Source organism: Macaca thibetana, chromosome 2, assembly GCF_024542745.1.
Source record: "Macaca thibetana thibetana isolate TM-01 chromosome 2, ASM2454274v1, whole genome shotgun sequence".
Taxonomy (NCBI): Eukaryota; Metazoa; Chordata; class Mammalia; order Primates; family Cercopithecidae; genus Macaca; species Macaca thibetana.
The window spans coordinates 87,731,363-87,748,277 of record NC_065579.1 but is presented as its reverse complement, the minus strand read 5'-3'; the positions used below and the strand labels follow the sequence as shown (position 1 = coordinate 87,748,277).

The following is a 16,915-nucleotide window of genomic DNA, read 5'->3' as shown; positions in this document are numbered from 1 at the left end:
AGACTACCTTGTAACTAGAGAACGGGGGATTGGACTAGGCCAAGTTAGAATGCTGCAAAGCTTTGGAAGGCCGAGGCAGGCGGATCATGAGGTCAGGAGATCAAGACCATCCTGGCTGACATGGTGAAATCCCGTCTCTACTGAAAATACAAAAAATTAGCCAAGCGTGGTGACGGGCACCTGTAGTTCCAGCTACTTGGGAGGCTGAGGCAGGAGAATGGCAAAATGCTGTAAAGCTAGCTGTTTTGAGATTCAGCTGTTTTTCTTAAGTAAATACGCCCTGGTTTGCTATAAGCCTTTGATTAGTTTCCAGAGTTCTGAAAAAGTTGATTCTGACATTTTTTGCCAGTTCTTTCATTGCTCTTATGAAGGAGAGTTTTCAGAGATCCTTATTTTGTTACTTTTTCACTGATGTAGTCCAGTGCATTACACAGGTGTGAGGATAGGCACTAGGACAGCAACAGCCTTCCTGAATCAGTAGTGCCAAGCTTGTCCAAGAGTTACCATAGAGTCAGGAAGAAGCAGATGACATCCCTCCTAAGTGGAGATATACAAAACTTAAGCCCTTCTATTTCTCAGAGGAGGAGAGAGGAGGAAACCATTATTCTTTGATCATTTGCATACTAGGTACATGTACTATCTTATTTAAGCCCCACTACAACCTTTATGAGGTAGGAGGTATTAGCCTTATTTTACAAATGAGGGAATAAAGTGCCATAGGCCACAAAACTGCTAAGTGACATACTTAGGATTCAGACCTGAAAAGGCCATTCTCTTTTCACCATGTTTTCCATTTATTGGTTCGTCACTGTGTGACTGCTACATTTAATCATGTTTTCTCATTTCATCATCACTCAACCCTTTTTTTTCCTTTTTATTTATTTATTTATTTTTGAGACAGGGTCTCCCTCTGTCGCCCAGACGAGTACAGTGGTGCAATTTTGTCTCACTGCATACTTGACTTCCTGGTTTCCTTAGCCTCCCAAATAGCTGGGACCCAAGCATGTGCCACCATGCCCAGCTGATTTTGTTCATTTTTTTGGAAAGAGGAGGTCTCACTATGTTGCCCAGGCTGGTCTCAAACTTCTAGGCTCAAGGGATGGATCCTTCTGCCTGGACCTCCCAGAGTGCTAGGATTATAGGCATGAGCCACCACACCCGGCCCATTCAACCCTTTCAGGTAGATTTTATTATCCTCATTTTATAGAAGAGGAAACAAGCTGAGAGGTTAGGCCTCTTCCCGAGGTTATAATGTAAGTAGGACAGAGTCACTTCTGCTGGACTCCTTCACCCATACTTTTAGCCAAAATGCAGTACTGCCTCAGTAGGCCTAGGATTGCCACAAATCCTCTTATTCTTCTCTGCTTCTGGGGACTAGCATATGCTCTTTCCCAGTAAGGAAGCCATTTTTATGTGGTGTGTGAAATCCTAGAGTGACCAAGGTCAAAATAAATCCTCCTGGCTCCCCATGTCTTGGTGTATAGTAGAAAGAGCACTAGATTTTCTGGCTTGGCCACTGAATTTGACTGGCAACTTGTACCTTTTACAGCCTCAGTTTTTCTCATCTATAATTGGCCTTCAGAATAGGGTTTACAAAGAAGAAAGTATGTGCATTTCACTTTTCTTATTTCTTTTAAATTTGTTAAATGTGTCTTATGATGAATTTATAGTGGTTCACGTACATAATTTGTTAATAAGTATACATACATGGGATGTGTCTCTTACTAATGGATGGTGTTTACTAATGGGGTGCCTCATGAAAGCAGTTTGATGACCACTGGCTTATGAAGTAAGGGATTTTGGCTACAGTCTGTTTCAGTGCCAGTACTCCATAATTTATCAGAAAAGCTTCTTGCATTTGGATTGAAAACTTAGCAGTGTTAACTCTTTGTCCACTGTTAACCTTGATGTCTTTGGTTATCTTCCCCCACTTTTTTGGTTTTGAGACAGAGTTTTGTTCTTGTTGCCCAGGTTGGAGTGCAATGGCGTGATCTCGACTCACTGCAACCTCCGCCTCCTGGGTTCACTTCTGCCTCAGCCTCCCGGGTAACCGGGGCTACAGGCATGTACCACCACGCCTGGCTAATTTTGTATTATTAGTAGAGACGAGGTTTTTCCATGCTGGTCAGGCTGATCTCGAACTCCCAACCTCAGGTGATCCGTCTGCCTCAGCCTCCCAAAGTGCTGCTGGGATTACAGGTGTGAGCCACCGCGCCTGGCCTTTATCTTTCATTTTTTTTTTTTCATGTATTTTCCTTTATTGTAATCACTTTATCCAGAGACATACCCTCCTCTTGACAGTGCTGTGGTACCTGTGGTTTCCAGAAGCTGTGTGTGCTGTGTATCAGTGGTTTGAGGAAGTTGCCCATGGAATTGACAGTGGAAGCAGAGTAGTCGTTGCCATTTTTCAGCCTAGCAGGCAGGATCAGGGCCCCCATTTTGCTCGCTTTGCCTTGAACCACAATTAGAGTAAAACACCAAAGCCCTGACAGATCATGATCTTGGCAATTCGATCTTTATGATCATGGCCAGACTATTCTCAGGTCTTCTTTACCCTAAGATATTTAATCACTGAGTATGACAACCTAGACCTAAGCGTGCACTCTGCATAGTAAAGATGATTAACTCTCCCAGAGGAAACTAAAGAATCCTGGGCAACACGAATCACTGCTCTTCCTGCAGGATAACCCTCCCAAGACTCCAGTCCCTCTGAGGAGGCTCTGCCTGCCTACCCTTCCCAGGGTTCCAGGCTCCACACTGGGAGGTGCACACAGTGCTTTTCGCTCTTCATTGCCTGGTGTATGATCCCTTTTCCCATCTTTGCATAAATGCTGTCCCTCTCACCATCTTTAAAAGAGTTCTGGGTAATTATTTACCAAAGATGGTATAATGGCTGTCACAGTCCCCACTAGTGAGACATCTGATACAACTGATGGAATCAGTTCAACAAAATGCAATAAAATTTTATTTAATGTACTACAGAGAAAGAAAAAATGCTACCAATTAAGCTATCACATACCACCAATTATAAGATGCATCCTGATTTCAGATATTAAAATGAGAAAAATGTCTTAAGATCTGTGAAAAATGTAGCTTCCTTTCCCACCTCTCAAGTGGGAGAGCAAAAACTGGACAGACTAGAAATGCCAGGGGCTAGCTGAGAGCCTTACAGAATGAGCAAGTGCAGAAGCCACAGGTAACACCGAGACGTAGCAGCTGCCAGGGACTAGACAAAGAATATTTTCTAAAGTAAATCCTCTTACCAGAATGTTATTGAAATCAGTCCTTACTGGCATTGAAGAAGGTAAAAGTGCTACTTGCCTGTTGCTTACAGAGACTGGAGGAATAAAATTGTTTAAATTATTTTAATTCAACAAGTAGATGAATACCTGCTATGTGAAGGAGTTGTGGCAATTCATAAAATTAATATATTTTTTAAAGTTTGTAGTTTTCAAGAATAACTTAATTTCTTATCTAAAATCTAACAAGTTAATTCTATTATCAAATAAACCTCAATTTCATAGTAGTACTAACAACATCAACACTTACAGAAAAAGGAAAGTCACCCAACTCCCACATGTAAACAGACTTCAGAAGCAGTTGCAGAGTGTTTCTAAATTATCCCTGAATTCCTATCACATGAGTATTTTTCTCAAACATGTTGACCTTCACCTACACAGGTGACTCACATATGTTTCCATAAGCCGGCAGTAAGTTTAAGAAGCATACCATGCCCTGAGGAAAAAGGAGTAATGTTAGCTTTTCTACTCTTGGCCAAAGAACCTAATTTTATATATTACTTCTGTCTTTGGTTTGGCTATTATAGACAATAAATTATTGATCTGATTATTATTGAGAAGAGTAAACTGTTCTAAAGAAGTAAAATATGGATCTAGGGAAAGGAAGTTAGCTCCTAGAGCATTTGCGATTTCTCAGGAATTCTGTGACTTTACCAACCCTAGGCAGTGCTGATACTTTAAAAGCATTGATTTCACTTGGTTTTTTTTAGCTCACCCCCATCCCCCAAGTATACAGTACTCTTACATAATTGTGGAAGAGATCTTACGAGGCGGTAATTTAGATAAGACTTTTTTGCTTTTATTTTTAACCTCCCTAAATTATAAATATTTATTTTGTAGGTATTATAGCTGCAAATGTCCTTGTATTCTGTTTATGGAGAGTACCTTCTCTGCAGCGGACAATGATCAGATATTTCACATCGAATCCAGCCTCAAGTAAGTCGGACTTGTTTGATTTTATTTTAAGGTAGAAATAATATGAAAGAAATATGCTTTAGTTAATGAAAGTGCTGTAAAAAAGACGAGTTACCTATCGATAGCTACAAGCAAAATGCAGAGGACAGGCTGTAAGCTCCTTCATTGAGGACTGGGACCTCATCTCTCTTTTTCTTTTTCTTTTTCTTTTTTTGAGACAGAGTCTTGCTCTGTTGCCCAGGCTAGAGTACAGTGGTGCAATCTCAGCTCACTGCAACCTCCACCTCCGAGGTTCAAGTGATTCTCCTGCCTTAGCCTCCCTAGTAGCTGGGATTACAGGTGCCCGCCACCACACCCAACTAGTTTTTGTATTTTTAATAGAGACAGGGTTTCACCATGTTGGACAGGCTGTTCTTGAACACCCGACCTCAGGTGATCCGCCCAGCTCAGCCTCCAAAAGTGCTGGGATTACAGGCATGAGCCACTGTGCCCAGCCTCATCTCTCTCAATGTAATATCCTAGATACCTAAAATGAACCTCACCCATAGCAAATATCTAAATATTTTTTGACAAATTATATTTGTCAAAAAGAAGAGCCTATTCTTTTTTTTTTGAGATAGAGTCTAGCTCTGTCGCCAGGCTGGAGTGCAGTGGGGGCAATCTTGTCTCATTGTAACCTCTGCCTCCTGGGTTCAAGCAATTCTCTTGCCGCTAGCCTCTTGAGTAGCTGGGATTATGGGCGCATGCCACCATTCCTGGCTAATTTTTATATTTTTAGCAGAGACGGGTTTTGCCATGTTGGCTAGGCTGGTCTTGAACTCGTGGCCTCAATGATCCGCCCACCTCAGCCTCCCAAAGTGCTGGGATTATAGGTGTGAGCTGCCATGCCCAGCCGACAAGTTTATTCTTTAAGGAAAATATTACATACAACTTTATAATTAACATAATTTACTTTTTCATTTTTTATTTTATTTTATTTTTTTGAGACAGGGTCTTGCTCTGTTGCCCAGGCTGGAGTGCAGTGACACAATCTTGTCTCACCGCAACCTCTGCTTCTCAGGCTCAAGTGATCCTCACACCTCAGCTTCCAGGAGCTGGGACTACAGGCGCATGCCACCATGCCCAGCTAATTTTTTTGTTTTTAGTGCAAATGAAGTCTCACTATGTTGTCCAGACTGCTTATTTTTTTATTATCAACTTTTGCCATAAGGACAAGTTGCTTTAATTGAACTGAGAGTCTTTATGGGTTGCTTACGAAGTAGAAAAGAGATTTACTAAGACAGCTTTTTACCGCTTTTAAAAATGATGTCTTAAGCTGGGCACAGTGGCTCACACCTATAATCCCAGCACTTGGGAAGGCTGAGGCAGGTGAACTGCTTGAGCTCAGGAGTTCAAGACCAGCCTGGGAAACATGGTGAAACCCCATCTCTACTAAAAATACAAAAATTAGTTGGGCATGGGAGTGCGTACCTGTGGTCCCAACTACTCAGGAGGCTGAGGTGGGAGGATCACTTGAGCCCAGGAAGTTGAGGCTGCAGTGAGCCAAGTTCATGCCACTGCATTCCAGCCTGGGGCAACACAGCAACACTCTGTCTCCAGGAAAAAAATAAAATAAAATAAAATGTCTTAATAGCTGTTGATGCCAGGTGCGGTGGCTCACGCCTGTAATCCCAGCACTTTGGGAGGCTGAGGCAGGCAGATCAAGAGGTCAGGAGATCGAGACCATCCTGGCTAACACAGTGAAACCCTGTCTCTACTAAAAATACAAAAAATTAGCCGGGCGTGGTGGCGGGTACCTGTAGTCCCAGCTACTGGGGAGGCTGAGGCAGGAGAATGTCGTGAACCTGGGAGGCGGAGCTTGCAATGAGCCAAGATCACGCCACTGCACTCCAGCCTGGGTGACAGAGCAAGATTCCGTCTCAAAAAAAAAAAAAGAAAGAAAAAAGCTGTTTTTGTTTTCCATGTTTAATTTGTTTCATAGTTTTTTGTTTTTTGTTTTTTTGAGATAGTCTCACTCTGTGGCCCAGGCTGGAGTGCAGTGGCTCAATCTCAGCTCACTGCAACCTCCACCTCCCAGGTCCAGGTGATTCTCCCGTCTTAGCCTCCCAAGTAGTTGGAATTACAGGCGTGTGCCACCATGCCTGGCTAATTTTTATGTTTTTAATAGAGATGGGGTTTGACCACGTTGGCCAGGCTGGTCTTGAACTCCCAACTTAGTGATCTGCCTGCGTTGGCCTCCCAAAGTGCTGGGATTACAGGCATGAGCCACTACGCCCAGCCTACTTTTAAAAGTTTAAAATAGATAATTTTTATTGGCTGTGTGTTCCATGATTACCAGACCGTGTTTTTCTTTCTCTTGTAGAAGTCCTTTGTTCTCCAATGTTGCTGTCAACATTCAGCCATTTCTCCTTATTTCACATGGCGGCAAATATGTACGTTTTGTGGAGCTTCTCTTCCAGCATAGTGAATATTCTGGGTCAAGAGCAGTTCATGGCATTGTACCTATCTGCAGGTAATATGCTTTAATCTCAGGGCCTTTGAAAGTATAAGCACTCTAACCTATCTGCAGAAGGGACACAGGGAATGGTTACTGCCATATTCTACACGTAGTGAGTGCTCAGAATGTATTTGTTTCTCACAGTGTATGTAGAGAAGGGTGCCACAGATTGGTGGAGGTGTGCCTTTTCTGCTTCTCATTTTGCTGATTTCCTCTTACATATGAATTATGTGGGTATGCTTAATTTTAAGTTAGGATTAAGCACGTCATTTTTAAAATCTCATTGGGCCTTGATTTCTTTAGTTTAGGCCTACCATTTTATAGATAGTGGTTCCCAGTCTTCCCGGCTGCCTCAGTCTCCTGGGTCTTTGTTAAATAACCTTTAGCAAGCTCATTTCCCCCGGTGTGTTCAGTTCACAGAAAGCTTTAAATCAGAGCTATGCAATATGATTGTCAAGAATGAGCTTGTTCTGTCTTTCTTTGCAAGAATGTATGTTGGCACGGAACCACTTCCTAGCCATGGTCTTGAAGATGGTATCGTTTTCTTAGTTAGGAAATTCTCATGCATGACAGGTCCCTAGATGCTGCTAATGTGACAGTTGGTCAGATTTTACTTACCTCTCTGTTTGTAAAATGTACTTACTTAATACAATATAAAAATTAATTTCTAAAATCTCTACATTTAGAAACAGTATATCTGACAGTTTTGCTGTGCTGTAGTGAAAAACACTGAGCTTGGAGATAGACCCAGGTTCAGATCCTATTTCTACTGCCAGCTGTGTGAAATGACTAAACCTCATGATACTTACCTCCTCATGATAAGGGGTTAAAGAAAGCACTAAATAAAAGCATCTACCACAAGGCCCAGAGTAGATGCTTAATTAGTGTTCATCGAATACTTATGTGTACCTAGTCCTTCAAAAAAAGCTGAGCATTGTCTTTGGCTTGTAAGGTAAGTGTGTAGTTCTTTCCCAAGCACTAGTTATGTTGTAGTTACCGTGGGTCTGTTTCAGATACATTAATTCCTGCTCCATAGGAAGTTTTTAAAAATGAGCCAAGTTGACTCAAATGACAGTGAAGCCAAAGAGACTTAAGGGAGTATCCAGTCTGTTGTCCTACCCCAGATATTCTGATTTAGTGTGTCTAGAGTACAGCCCAGAGAATATATTCCTGAGAATGAGTCTTCATGTTACAGTTGAGGAAAATGGTAACTGAGAAGTAAAGTGAGTGACCCTCGCTCAGCAGATCATGCAGTAGGTCAGACTTTTCATCCCCTGTAAAGTCGCTGAAATGATAGGTAGCATAAGTATTCATGCCTGTATCCTCACAGTGATCCAGACTGAAACCTGACACTGTTTATCTGTGTGGAAGTCAGAAATGAAAACCGTACACCTGTAATCCCAGCTACTCCGGAGGCTGGGGCATGAGAATAACTTGAACCTGGTAGGCGGAGGTTGTAGTGAGCCAAAATTGTACCACTGCACTTCAGCAGCCTGGGCGAAAGAGTGAAACTCTGTCTCAAAAAAAAAAAAGAAAAAGAAAAAAAAATGCAAACCATTTTTATACCTCACTTAAGTTATTGTAATGTGACTTGTTTCTCAGGTGTTATTTCCAATTTTGTCAGTTACGTGGGTAAAGTTGCCACAGGAAGATACGGACCATCACTCGGTGCAGTAAGTATTTCTATTTAATTTTTTTAAATTTAATTTTTAAGTTTACTTTGAAATAAGTTTAGAATTAGAAGAATGTTGTAAAATTGATAAGGGCTTCTCATATGTCCTTCACCCTACATGGAAACCAAGAAATTAACATTGAAACAATACAGTTGACTAATTTTCAGTTACACATTTGTAAAGCTCTGTAAATTTCTGGCTGTGGCTTTTAACCATTGGCTCTCTCTATATATATGTTTACCAGAATAGAGTATGTCTCAGAACAGTAAGTATGCAATCCTCATAAACCAAAGAGCCTAATCCAGTATTGGAAAATTCTAATTACAGGTTTGAATCTGGTGCTTTATCCTTCTATTCAGTCAATATTGGAGTGCCTGCTAGGTACTATGCTAGAGCCTGGGGATACAGCCAGTGAGCAAGATGATCACGATTATTTGTGATGGTTTTAGAAAGTGGGGAACAACAACAATGACAAAGGTTCCTGCCCTCAGAGCTCTTATATTCTGGATGCTTAAAACATTTTTTCTTAGACTGGATACAGCGGTTTACACCTGTAATCCCAGCACTTTGGGAGGCCAAGGCGGGAGGATGAGCCCAAGAATTCGAAACCAGCCTGGGTGACATACCAAGATCCTATCTGTACAAAAAATTTAAAAAATTAACTGGGTGTGGTGGCTCATGCCTGTAGTCTCAGCTACTCAGGAGGCTGAGGTAGGAGGATAGCTTGAGCCTAGGAGGTTGAGGCTGCAGTAAGCTATGATTGCACCACTACTCTCCAGCCTGCGTGACATAGCAAGACCCTGTCTCAAAAAAAAATAATTTTTTTTAAGTGTTTTGAGGCCGAGTGCAGTGGCTCACACCTGTAATCCCAGCACTTTGGGAGGCTGAGGTGGGCAGCTCGCTTAAGGTCAGGGAGTTCAAGACCAGCTTGGTCAATATGGTGAAACCCTGTCTCTACTAAAAATACAAAAATTAGCCAAGTGTGGTTGTGCACGCTTGTAATCCCAGCTACTTGGGAGGCTAAGCCAGGAGAATTACTTGAACTCATGGGGTGGAGGTTGCAGTGAGCTGAGATCGCACTACTGCACTCCAGCCTGGGTGACAGAATAAGACCCTGTCTCAAAGAAAAGAAAAATTTTTTAAGCATGTTTTGAGTTTAATGGCAGATTTCTAGGCACATGGAAATCTTTATGTAATATTTCTTTAAACTACGCATTCAGTTTGTACATATTTAAATACTAATTCAGTTAAATGCATTCAAATAGGGGGTTTTCTATTTAAAGGAACTCTAAAAAGGTTCAATTTTAAAAAGAATTCTTATGTAAAATAACCATTTCCTAATTTGTGTGTTCCCCAAATTTGTTTACACTTAATTTTCCTAGTGAGGCCTGTATTCTGTCCTATGACTGACACGCTTTCTTAAGCCCCCTTTTTTTCCTTCGTGGAATGTTTGTTTTCTTTATGAAATTTCGCTCTGGTATAATTTATGTATTTCGAATCATATTCTCTACCTCCTTCAACAGCTAAGCACCTAATATAGGAAGCCAGTGAAGACCACTAGGATGAATCACAGACTCAGAATTCGAATTTAGCTGGGGAAAAAGCATATACACATCTAATACACACTGAAAGGAATGAGGATTCTCTAGAGGACTATGGGGGCTCTGAGGGTGAAGAGACCTTTCTCATTAGCTGAAAGGACCTGCGAGGGCCTTTTGATGTGCTCTTGGACAACTGTTGTCCTCATCTTACAGATAAGAAACTGAAGTGCAAAATTAATGAAGTATGGCAGTAAGGTATTTGGAAGTAGATGGGGGTGAATCCTGGTTCTGCTACTTACCTGTGATTTCTAGAACATATTACTGAACTTCTCTGAACCTCAATTTCCCCATATAAAATGAGGATAACACCATCTGTTTCTGATGTGCAAGGCAAGTTCATTTAGAGTGCTTAGCACAATAAGAAGCACATAGTAAAAAATGTGGACATGGTAGTTCCTGTTCAGTCATCAAAATCCTATAGAACCATGGTAGGATAAAACTATCCCCAAATATCTTAATGAATCTGTGATTAAAATTCAAGGAAATTAAATTACCAGGTATAATGGCATTTTTAATGAGAAATCTGGAAAAGAAAACTCCATTAACAAAGTTGTGTTGCTACAAAATGTAAAGTGTTAGTCCCCTTGGTTTAGTGAGATGTTATAAGATGAAGGGGATAACCAGGCACAGTGGCTTACGCCTGTAGGCCCAACACTTTGAGAGTCAAGGCAGGAGGATCACTTGAGCCCAGGAGGTTTGAGACCAGCCTGGGCAACATAGTGAGACCTCATCTCTACAAAAAATTTCACAATTAAGCTGGGCATGGTGGCATGCACATGTAATCCTACCTACTCAGGAGGGGTGGGAGGGTAGGAGGAAGGCCTGAGCCCAGGAGGTTGAGGCTGCTGTGAGCCATGAACACACTGCTGTGCTCCAGCCTGGGCAATGTAGTGAGACCCTATCTCAAAAGAAAAAAAGTTGAATGGACTGTTCAAATATGTTTGTAAATTACTATATTGGTACTATCCTGGATAATTTTTAAACCTTTCTGTAGAGACAGGGTCTCCCTGTATTGCCAAGGCTAGTCTCAAGCTCCTGGGCTCAAGTGATCCTCCCACCTGGGCCTCCCAAAGTGTTTGGATTACTGGTGTGAGCCACTGCACCCAGCTAATGTGTTTTCTTTTTTTTTTTTTTTTTTTTTTTTTTTTTTGAGATGGAGTCTGGCTCTGTTGCCCGGGCTGGAGTGCAGTGGCTGGATCTTAGCTCACTGCAAGCTCCGCCTCCCGGGTTTACGCCATTCTCCTGTCTCAGCCTCCCGAGTACCTGGGACTACAGGCGCCGCCACCTCGCCCGGCTAGTTTTTTGTATTTTTAGTAGAGACGGGGTTTCACCGTGTTAGCCAGGATGGTCTCGATCTCCTGACCTCGTGATCCGCCCGTCTCGGCCTCCCAAAGTGCTGGGATTACAGGCTTGAGCCACCGCGCCCGGCCGCTAATGTGTTTTCTTATTCAAGTTGAGATTTTTCTGGTTCTTGATATGATGAGTGATTTTTCAGTTGAAGCCTGATCATTTTGGATATCATGAGACTTTGGATCGTATTGAAATCTAGTGTTTTAGTAGTCGTCTTCTGACACTGTTCCGATGAGGAGAGGGGGTGCCGTGACTCATTACTGCTGGGTAGGAGTAGACATCCAGGTTGCTCACTCAGCCGCCTTTGCCTCCTGAGGGATAGGGGCTCTTGTCACTGCAGGGCAGGGATGGGAGCTCAGGGCGTGCAGGCTACCTAGTGTCCTACCTCTGCTAATGTCGCTTTGGCTAGGAGGAGCAAGGGTGCTTCTTTCCACTGACACCGCCTGTTAGGCATATTGGGATGCCTCATTACAGTGTGGCAAGGGTGGAAGTCTAGGCTCTGCTCAGCCTTTGCGGGGCAGCCGTTTCTCTAAATATTGTCTCCAAGATCTCTGTTTTGCTAGGCTATCCTTTTTTGGTCCTTGACTAGAGAGAACATTTTGAGGGATGATCAGTATGAGGCCAAAAGAAAGCCCAGGGAACTCACCACCACAACATTCATTGAATCTCAGGCTTCCTAGCTGGTCCGCTTTCCTCTCCCTTTCAGAGTCGTCTTATATTTGTTTCATATGTAACACCCCGGGTCTTTAGCTCTGCTTAGCTTTTGTAAGCAGAGGGAACAGATTCACTTAAATTATAATACCAAAAAAAGTTAAAAAACATAAGTATGATAGATTTGAAGATTATGTAGATATAGAAGAATGTTCATGAGCGCAGGCGCAGTGGCTCACAACTGTAATCCCAGCAATTTGGTAGGCCGAGGTGGGTGGATCACTTGAGGCCAGGAGTTCGAAACCAGCCTGGCCAACATGGTGAAACCTCATCTCTACTAAAAATACAAAAATTAGCTGGGTGTGGTGGTGTGTACCTGTAGTCTCAACTACTCAGCAGGCTGAGGTGGGAGAATAACTTGAACCCAGGAGGCGGAGGTTGCAGTGAGATCGTGCCACCTCACTCCAGTTTGGGCAGCAGCGAGACTCTGTCTCAAAAAAATATATATATGTTTATGAAATAAGTAAAAAAAATCAGATGTGCATATTGATTACAAGTATATAACCAGTGTACCTAAAAATACTGATGGAGAACAAAAGACCTTCACCTCTTCCCATGGACGCACACCTCTTAGGTCTGGTTGGATCAGGGTTCATGACTCACTGTACTGAAACTGTGTATGAACGTGAACGTTTTCTGAGAAGATAAGGTTTCATTTTCATTAAATTCTTCTTTCTGACCAGAAAAAGTGAAAAAAATCTCTCTTCATGGGAGTAAGCCCAAACATTTGTCAAAAAACAAGTTATGATTTATTCAGACGTATAAATACTTAAATTTATATAAAAGCCACATTGAGAAAATTCTAGAAGGATGATGGAACTGCTTCTTTAATATGCAATAATTACAATAAGTTATAATCACAAAAAAAAACCAGTGTTACATAGAATTGTACAGATAATGACAATTTTTTTTTAACAGATGGAGAATAATCATCTATGGAACGGTAATTTAGAAGAACTTCATAGAATTATTATTATTATTATTTTTTGAGACAGAGTTTCGTTCTTGTTGCCCAGGCTAGAGTGCAAAGGCACGATCTCGGCTCACCGCAACCTCTGCGTCCCGAGTTCAAGTGATTCTCCTGCCTCAGCATCCCGAGTAGCTGGGATTACAGGCATGCACCACCATGCCCAGCTAATTTTGTATTTTTAGCAGAGCTGGGGTTTCTTAATGTTGGTCAGGCTGGTCTTGAACTCCTGACCTCAGGTGACCCGCCCACCTCAGCCTCCCAAAGTGCTGGGATTACAGGCGTGAGCCACTGCGCCAGGCAGAACTTCATAGAATTTTAATGCTCTTTCATATCAACTAATCAAATTATATTTGCTTCATTTTGGGGAAAAATGTAATTTTGATTTGTTTTGGGGTTGTTTTTTTGAGACAAAGCCTCATTCTGTCACCCAGGCTGGAGTACAGTGGCGCAATCTTGGCTCACCGCAACCTCAGCCTCCCAAGTAGCTGGGACTACAGGTGCACACTACCACGCCCAGCTAATTTTCGTATTTTTAGTAGAGACAGGGTTTCACCATGTTGGCTAGGCTGGTCTTGAACTCCTGACCTCAGGTGATCCACCTGCCTTGGCCCCCTAAAGTGCTGGGATTGCAGGCGTGAGACACTGTACTTGGCTACAATTATAGACTCTTGCACAGAAGCCAGCTTGGTCAAAATTCAGGTCTTCTTGGGCTCTCCTTTTGAGGAATGTTCATGCTGTCCTTCCATCTTGAAATTACCCTAACTTCTAAGATTGCAACCTGAGCTTGTTTCCTTGTTGAGGCCACTTGGCAGTTATATGAGGGACTGGGGACATCTGAGATCTCTGGGACTCATAATACTTTTCTTTAAAGTTTTAGTAATTCCCCAAATGTAAGATAATCTTGTATTGTGAAGCAGCCTGTCACATAGAAGACATTAAGAAAACATTGATTAAGAGAGGTAGATGCTGTTTTCCAGAAATAAGCTTCTTAATATGAAAAGGTAGGAACCTTTCTTTTTAATGATAGGGGCTTCTTTTAAAAGTTATTTTGCTCTTAGGTGTCTTTTTTTTTTTTTTTTAACATTCATAAATAATTAAAAACTTACGGAAAGTTGAAGGAAATAGTACAAGGGACTCCCATATAGTCTTTTTTGTTCGTTTTGTTTTGAGATGGAGTCTCGCTCTTTCACCCAGGCTGGAGTACAGTGGTGTAATCTCGGCTCACTGCAACCTCTGCCTCCCGGGTTCAAGCAATTCTCAGGACTTGGTCTCCTAAGTAGCTGGGATTATAAGCACCTGCCACCATACCTGGCTATTTTTTTTTTTTTTTTTTTTTTGTATTTTTAGTAGAGATAGGGTTTTACCACATTGGTCAGGCTGGTCTCAAACTCCTGACCTCAGATAATCTGTCTGCCTCAGCCTTGTGCTCACCTAGAAATGTGCAGCATATAAACTTTCTAGAAAATGTGCTGCTCTTTAGACCTTGTAGCCATAAGCAGCTGCATGTTGCGTTTCCCATTCTCCCTGCTGTGTTGCTTTGCAGTCTGGCGCCATCATGACGGTCCTCGCAGCTGTCTGCACTAAGATCCCAGAAGGGAGGCTTGCCATTATTTTCCTTCCGATGTTCACGTTCACAGCAGGGAATGTAAGTATTTTTATGAAGTGCAGTTCTGGGGATAGTGGTGATGTTTTTATGTTGAGTGGGTTCTTGCCCTTACGTTAGAAACGTCAGTGCTGGAGGAATCACAGTTGTGCCACTTCTCTTGTTTCTTGCTGCCTTTCAGGCCCTGAAAGCCATTATCGCCATGGATACAGCAGGAATGATCCTGGGATGGAAATTTTTTGATCATGCAGCACATCTTGGGGGAGCTCTTTTTGGAATGTAAGTTTGAGTGTAATTGATTACTAAACTGCTTCCTTGGGTTATGCCCTCCTCCTACCCCCAGTCCCCACAGCAGAGTGAGACATTGAGCTATGCAACAGAAGCAGAAGCAGGTGGGCTTGGGAGGGTCAGGAAACCTCAACATGGCTTGCTTTGGGCTTACCCAGCCTAGCTGGCTTATTCGTAGAGACAGTCTGTACCTTTACCCTACCCTTAACCTTAAGTTGCCCCAACTCCTGGCCTGTTATTCCCAGCCCCCTCTTAGAAGACTGTCGCCTGGCCCCCAGTCTGTGCTGTCATCTCCTTTTTCCCCTTCAGACTTTCGTGTCCTCCTCTCCCCTGCCTGGCATCCCACTCTGTTACCCTGACCTCTGTCTCACCAGTGCTGTGCAGAGATGCTGAGTTGGCGGAGCCATTACTCTGCATGACTGGAGTAGAGGCCGGTGACTGCAAACCAGTGTGGACACTTGCTGAGCACCTGCTGTATGCAGGCACCAAGCTAGTTCCCTTATGTTACACTGTTACTACTCCCATTTTACTGATGGGAAACTGAGGATCAGACATTATCTTCCCCAGGCCAAACAGCTCTTCAATAGCAGAGCAGAGCAGAGCAGTAAACCCACCTCTGTAAGCCCTTTCCACCCCCATCACACCATGTGGAATTGGTTGCTAAACTGCTTCCTTGGGTCACGGCAAATGGCATTGTGGCTACAAGACCACGTGTGCTTCAGACAATGGGGTTTTGTCTACACTAGTAGTTAGTAGCAACTCTATCACGGAAATGCGGTCAGGACTCTTGACAACCATCTGACTGTGGGAGACCCTTCTGCATGAGTCTGTTGAGCTGGATCCCCTCAGGGCCTGTCTTGTCTTCATTAATGTTGCCTTTTGCCCTTACTTGGTTTTTATTGTGTTCCGTGACAGTGGAAAACTTAAATTTTTTTTACTAAAAAGAAAAATCTATTCTAAGTGAAGCAGTTTTTCCCAGTAGGTGGCAGGACTAAATGTGATTATGCCATTTATCATTTTAAGTGATTAGTGTGTAGTACATGCAAGGTCTAGCTCTAACAGCAGTGCAGTATAAATAGTAGAAACTGACCTGATATTACAGTATGAGAAACATGAAGGGGTTCTGTTTTATGAGCTCTAAATTTATCTGGATCCTTCCATGTATACTTCAAGGGTCTTCTCCCCAGTAGATTTTTATTCATCTGCACTATAATTAGATGGCCTTTTTCCATTCTGAAAATAATTGGATCAAATGCATTTTAAAGTCCAGGGTCTGAAAGGCAGAGGAATCCTTTCTCTTTACTGTTTCTAATTTAAACTCCTTTTTATTTACTGGATCTCAGTCATGTCCAGAATTCATCTTTTCTAAAAGCTTTAATCTAGATTTAGAAATCTAAAATATTTTTTTTTTTTGTTAAAGTGCCCTGATTTTGTTGGTGGTAGAGACTCCATTATTATCCACTTATACATTTCCCTGACTTTGCCTCTGACCAAATCTTATAGTATTCACATTGTACTGTTGCAGTAGTAATAGCTAACATATTAATATGCTGAATATTTGCTGTGTGCCTAAGCTAAGGATTTAATTCTCTTAAAATCCTGTGAGGTATTTTATTTTACAGAAAAAGAAACTGCTTAAAGAAAGTAACTTATCCAGGTCACACAAGAATTGCAGAGCTGGAGTTTCAGATGAGTGCTGGCTTGCGCTGCCGCTGCAGAAAAGAGTGCCCTAGAAATCAGTCATCTTGCATTTCCCGATTTTAGTTTAGCCAAATGAAAAATTCCATTTGGATTTATGAGTATAGTCAGACAGTATACCTGTGAAATTAAAGTATTTGACTCTTTGCTTGAAATAAGTAGGTTAAAAAGATTTGGGTGGCCGGGCACAGTGGCTCATGCCTGTAATCCCAGCACTTTGGGAGGCTGAGGCAAATAGATCACTTGAGGTCAGGTATTTGAGACCAGCCTGACCAACATGGTGAAACCTTGTCTCGTCTCTACTAAAAAT

General features: G+C 42.2%; 1 protein-coding gene across 1 annotated transcript in view; it reads left to right on the top strand.

Moving 5' to 3' along the window:
- PARL (presenilin associated rhomboid like) overlaps positions 1-16,915 on the top strand; it is a 231,691-nt gene that overhangs the window by 213,011 nt on the left and 1,765 nt on the right. Inside the window, exons 6-10 of the mRNA XM_050780194.1 lie at positions 4,140-4,235; positions 6,577-6,726; positions 8,314-8,384; positions 14,560-14,661; positions 14,801-14,898. Of these exons, the coding sequence (XP_050636151.1) occupies positions 4,140-4,235; positions 6,577-6,726; positions 8,314-8,384; positions 14,560-14,661; positions 14,801-14,898 (517 nt within the window). The remainder of the gene's footprint in view (positions 1-4,139; positions 4,236-6,576; positions 6,727-8,313; positions 8,385-14,559; positions 14,662-14,800; positions 14,899-16,915) is intronic.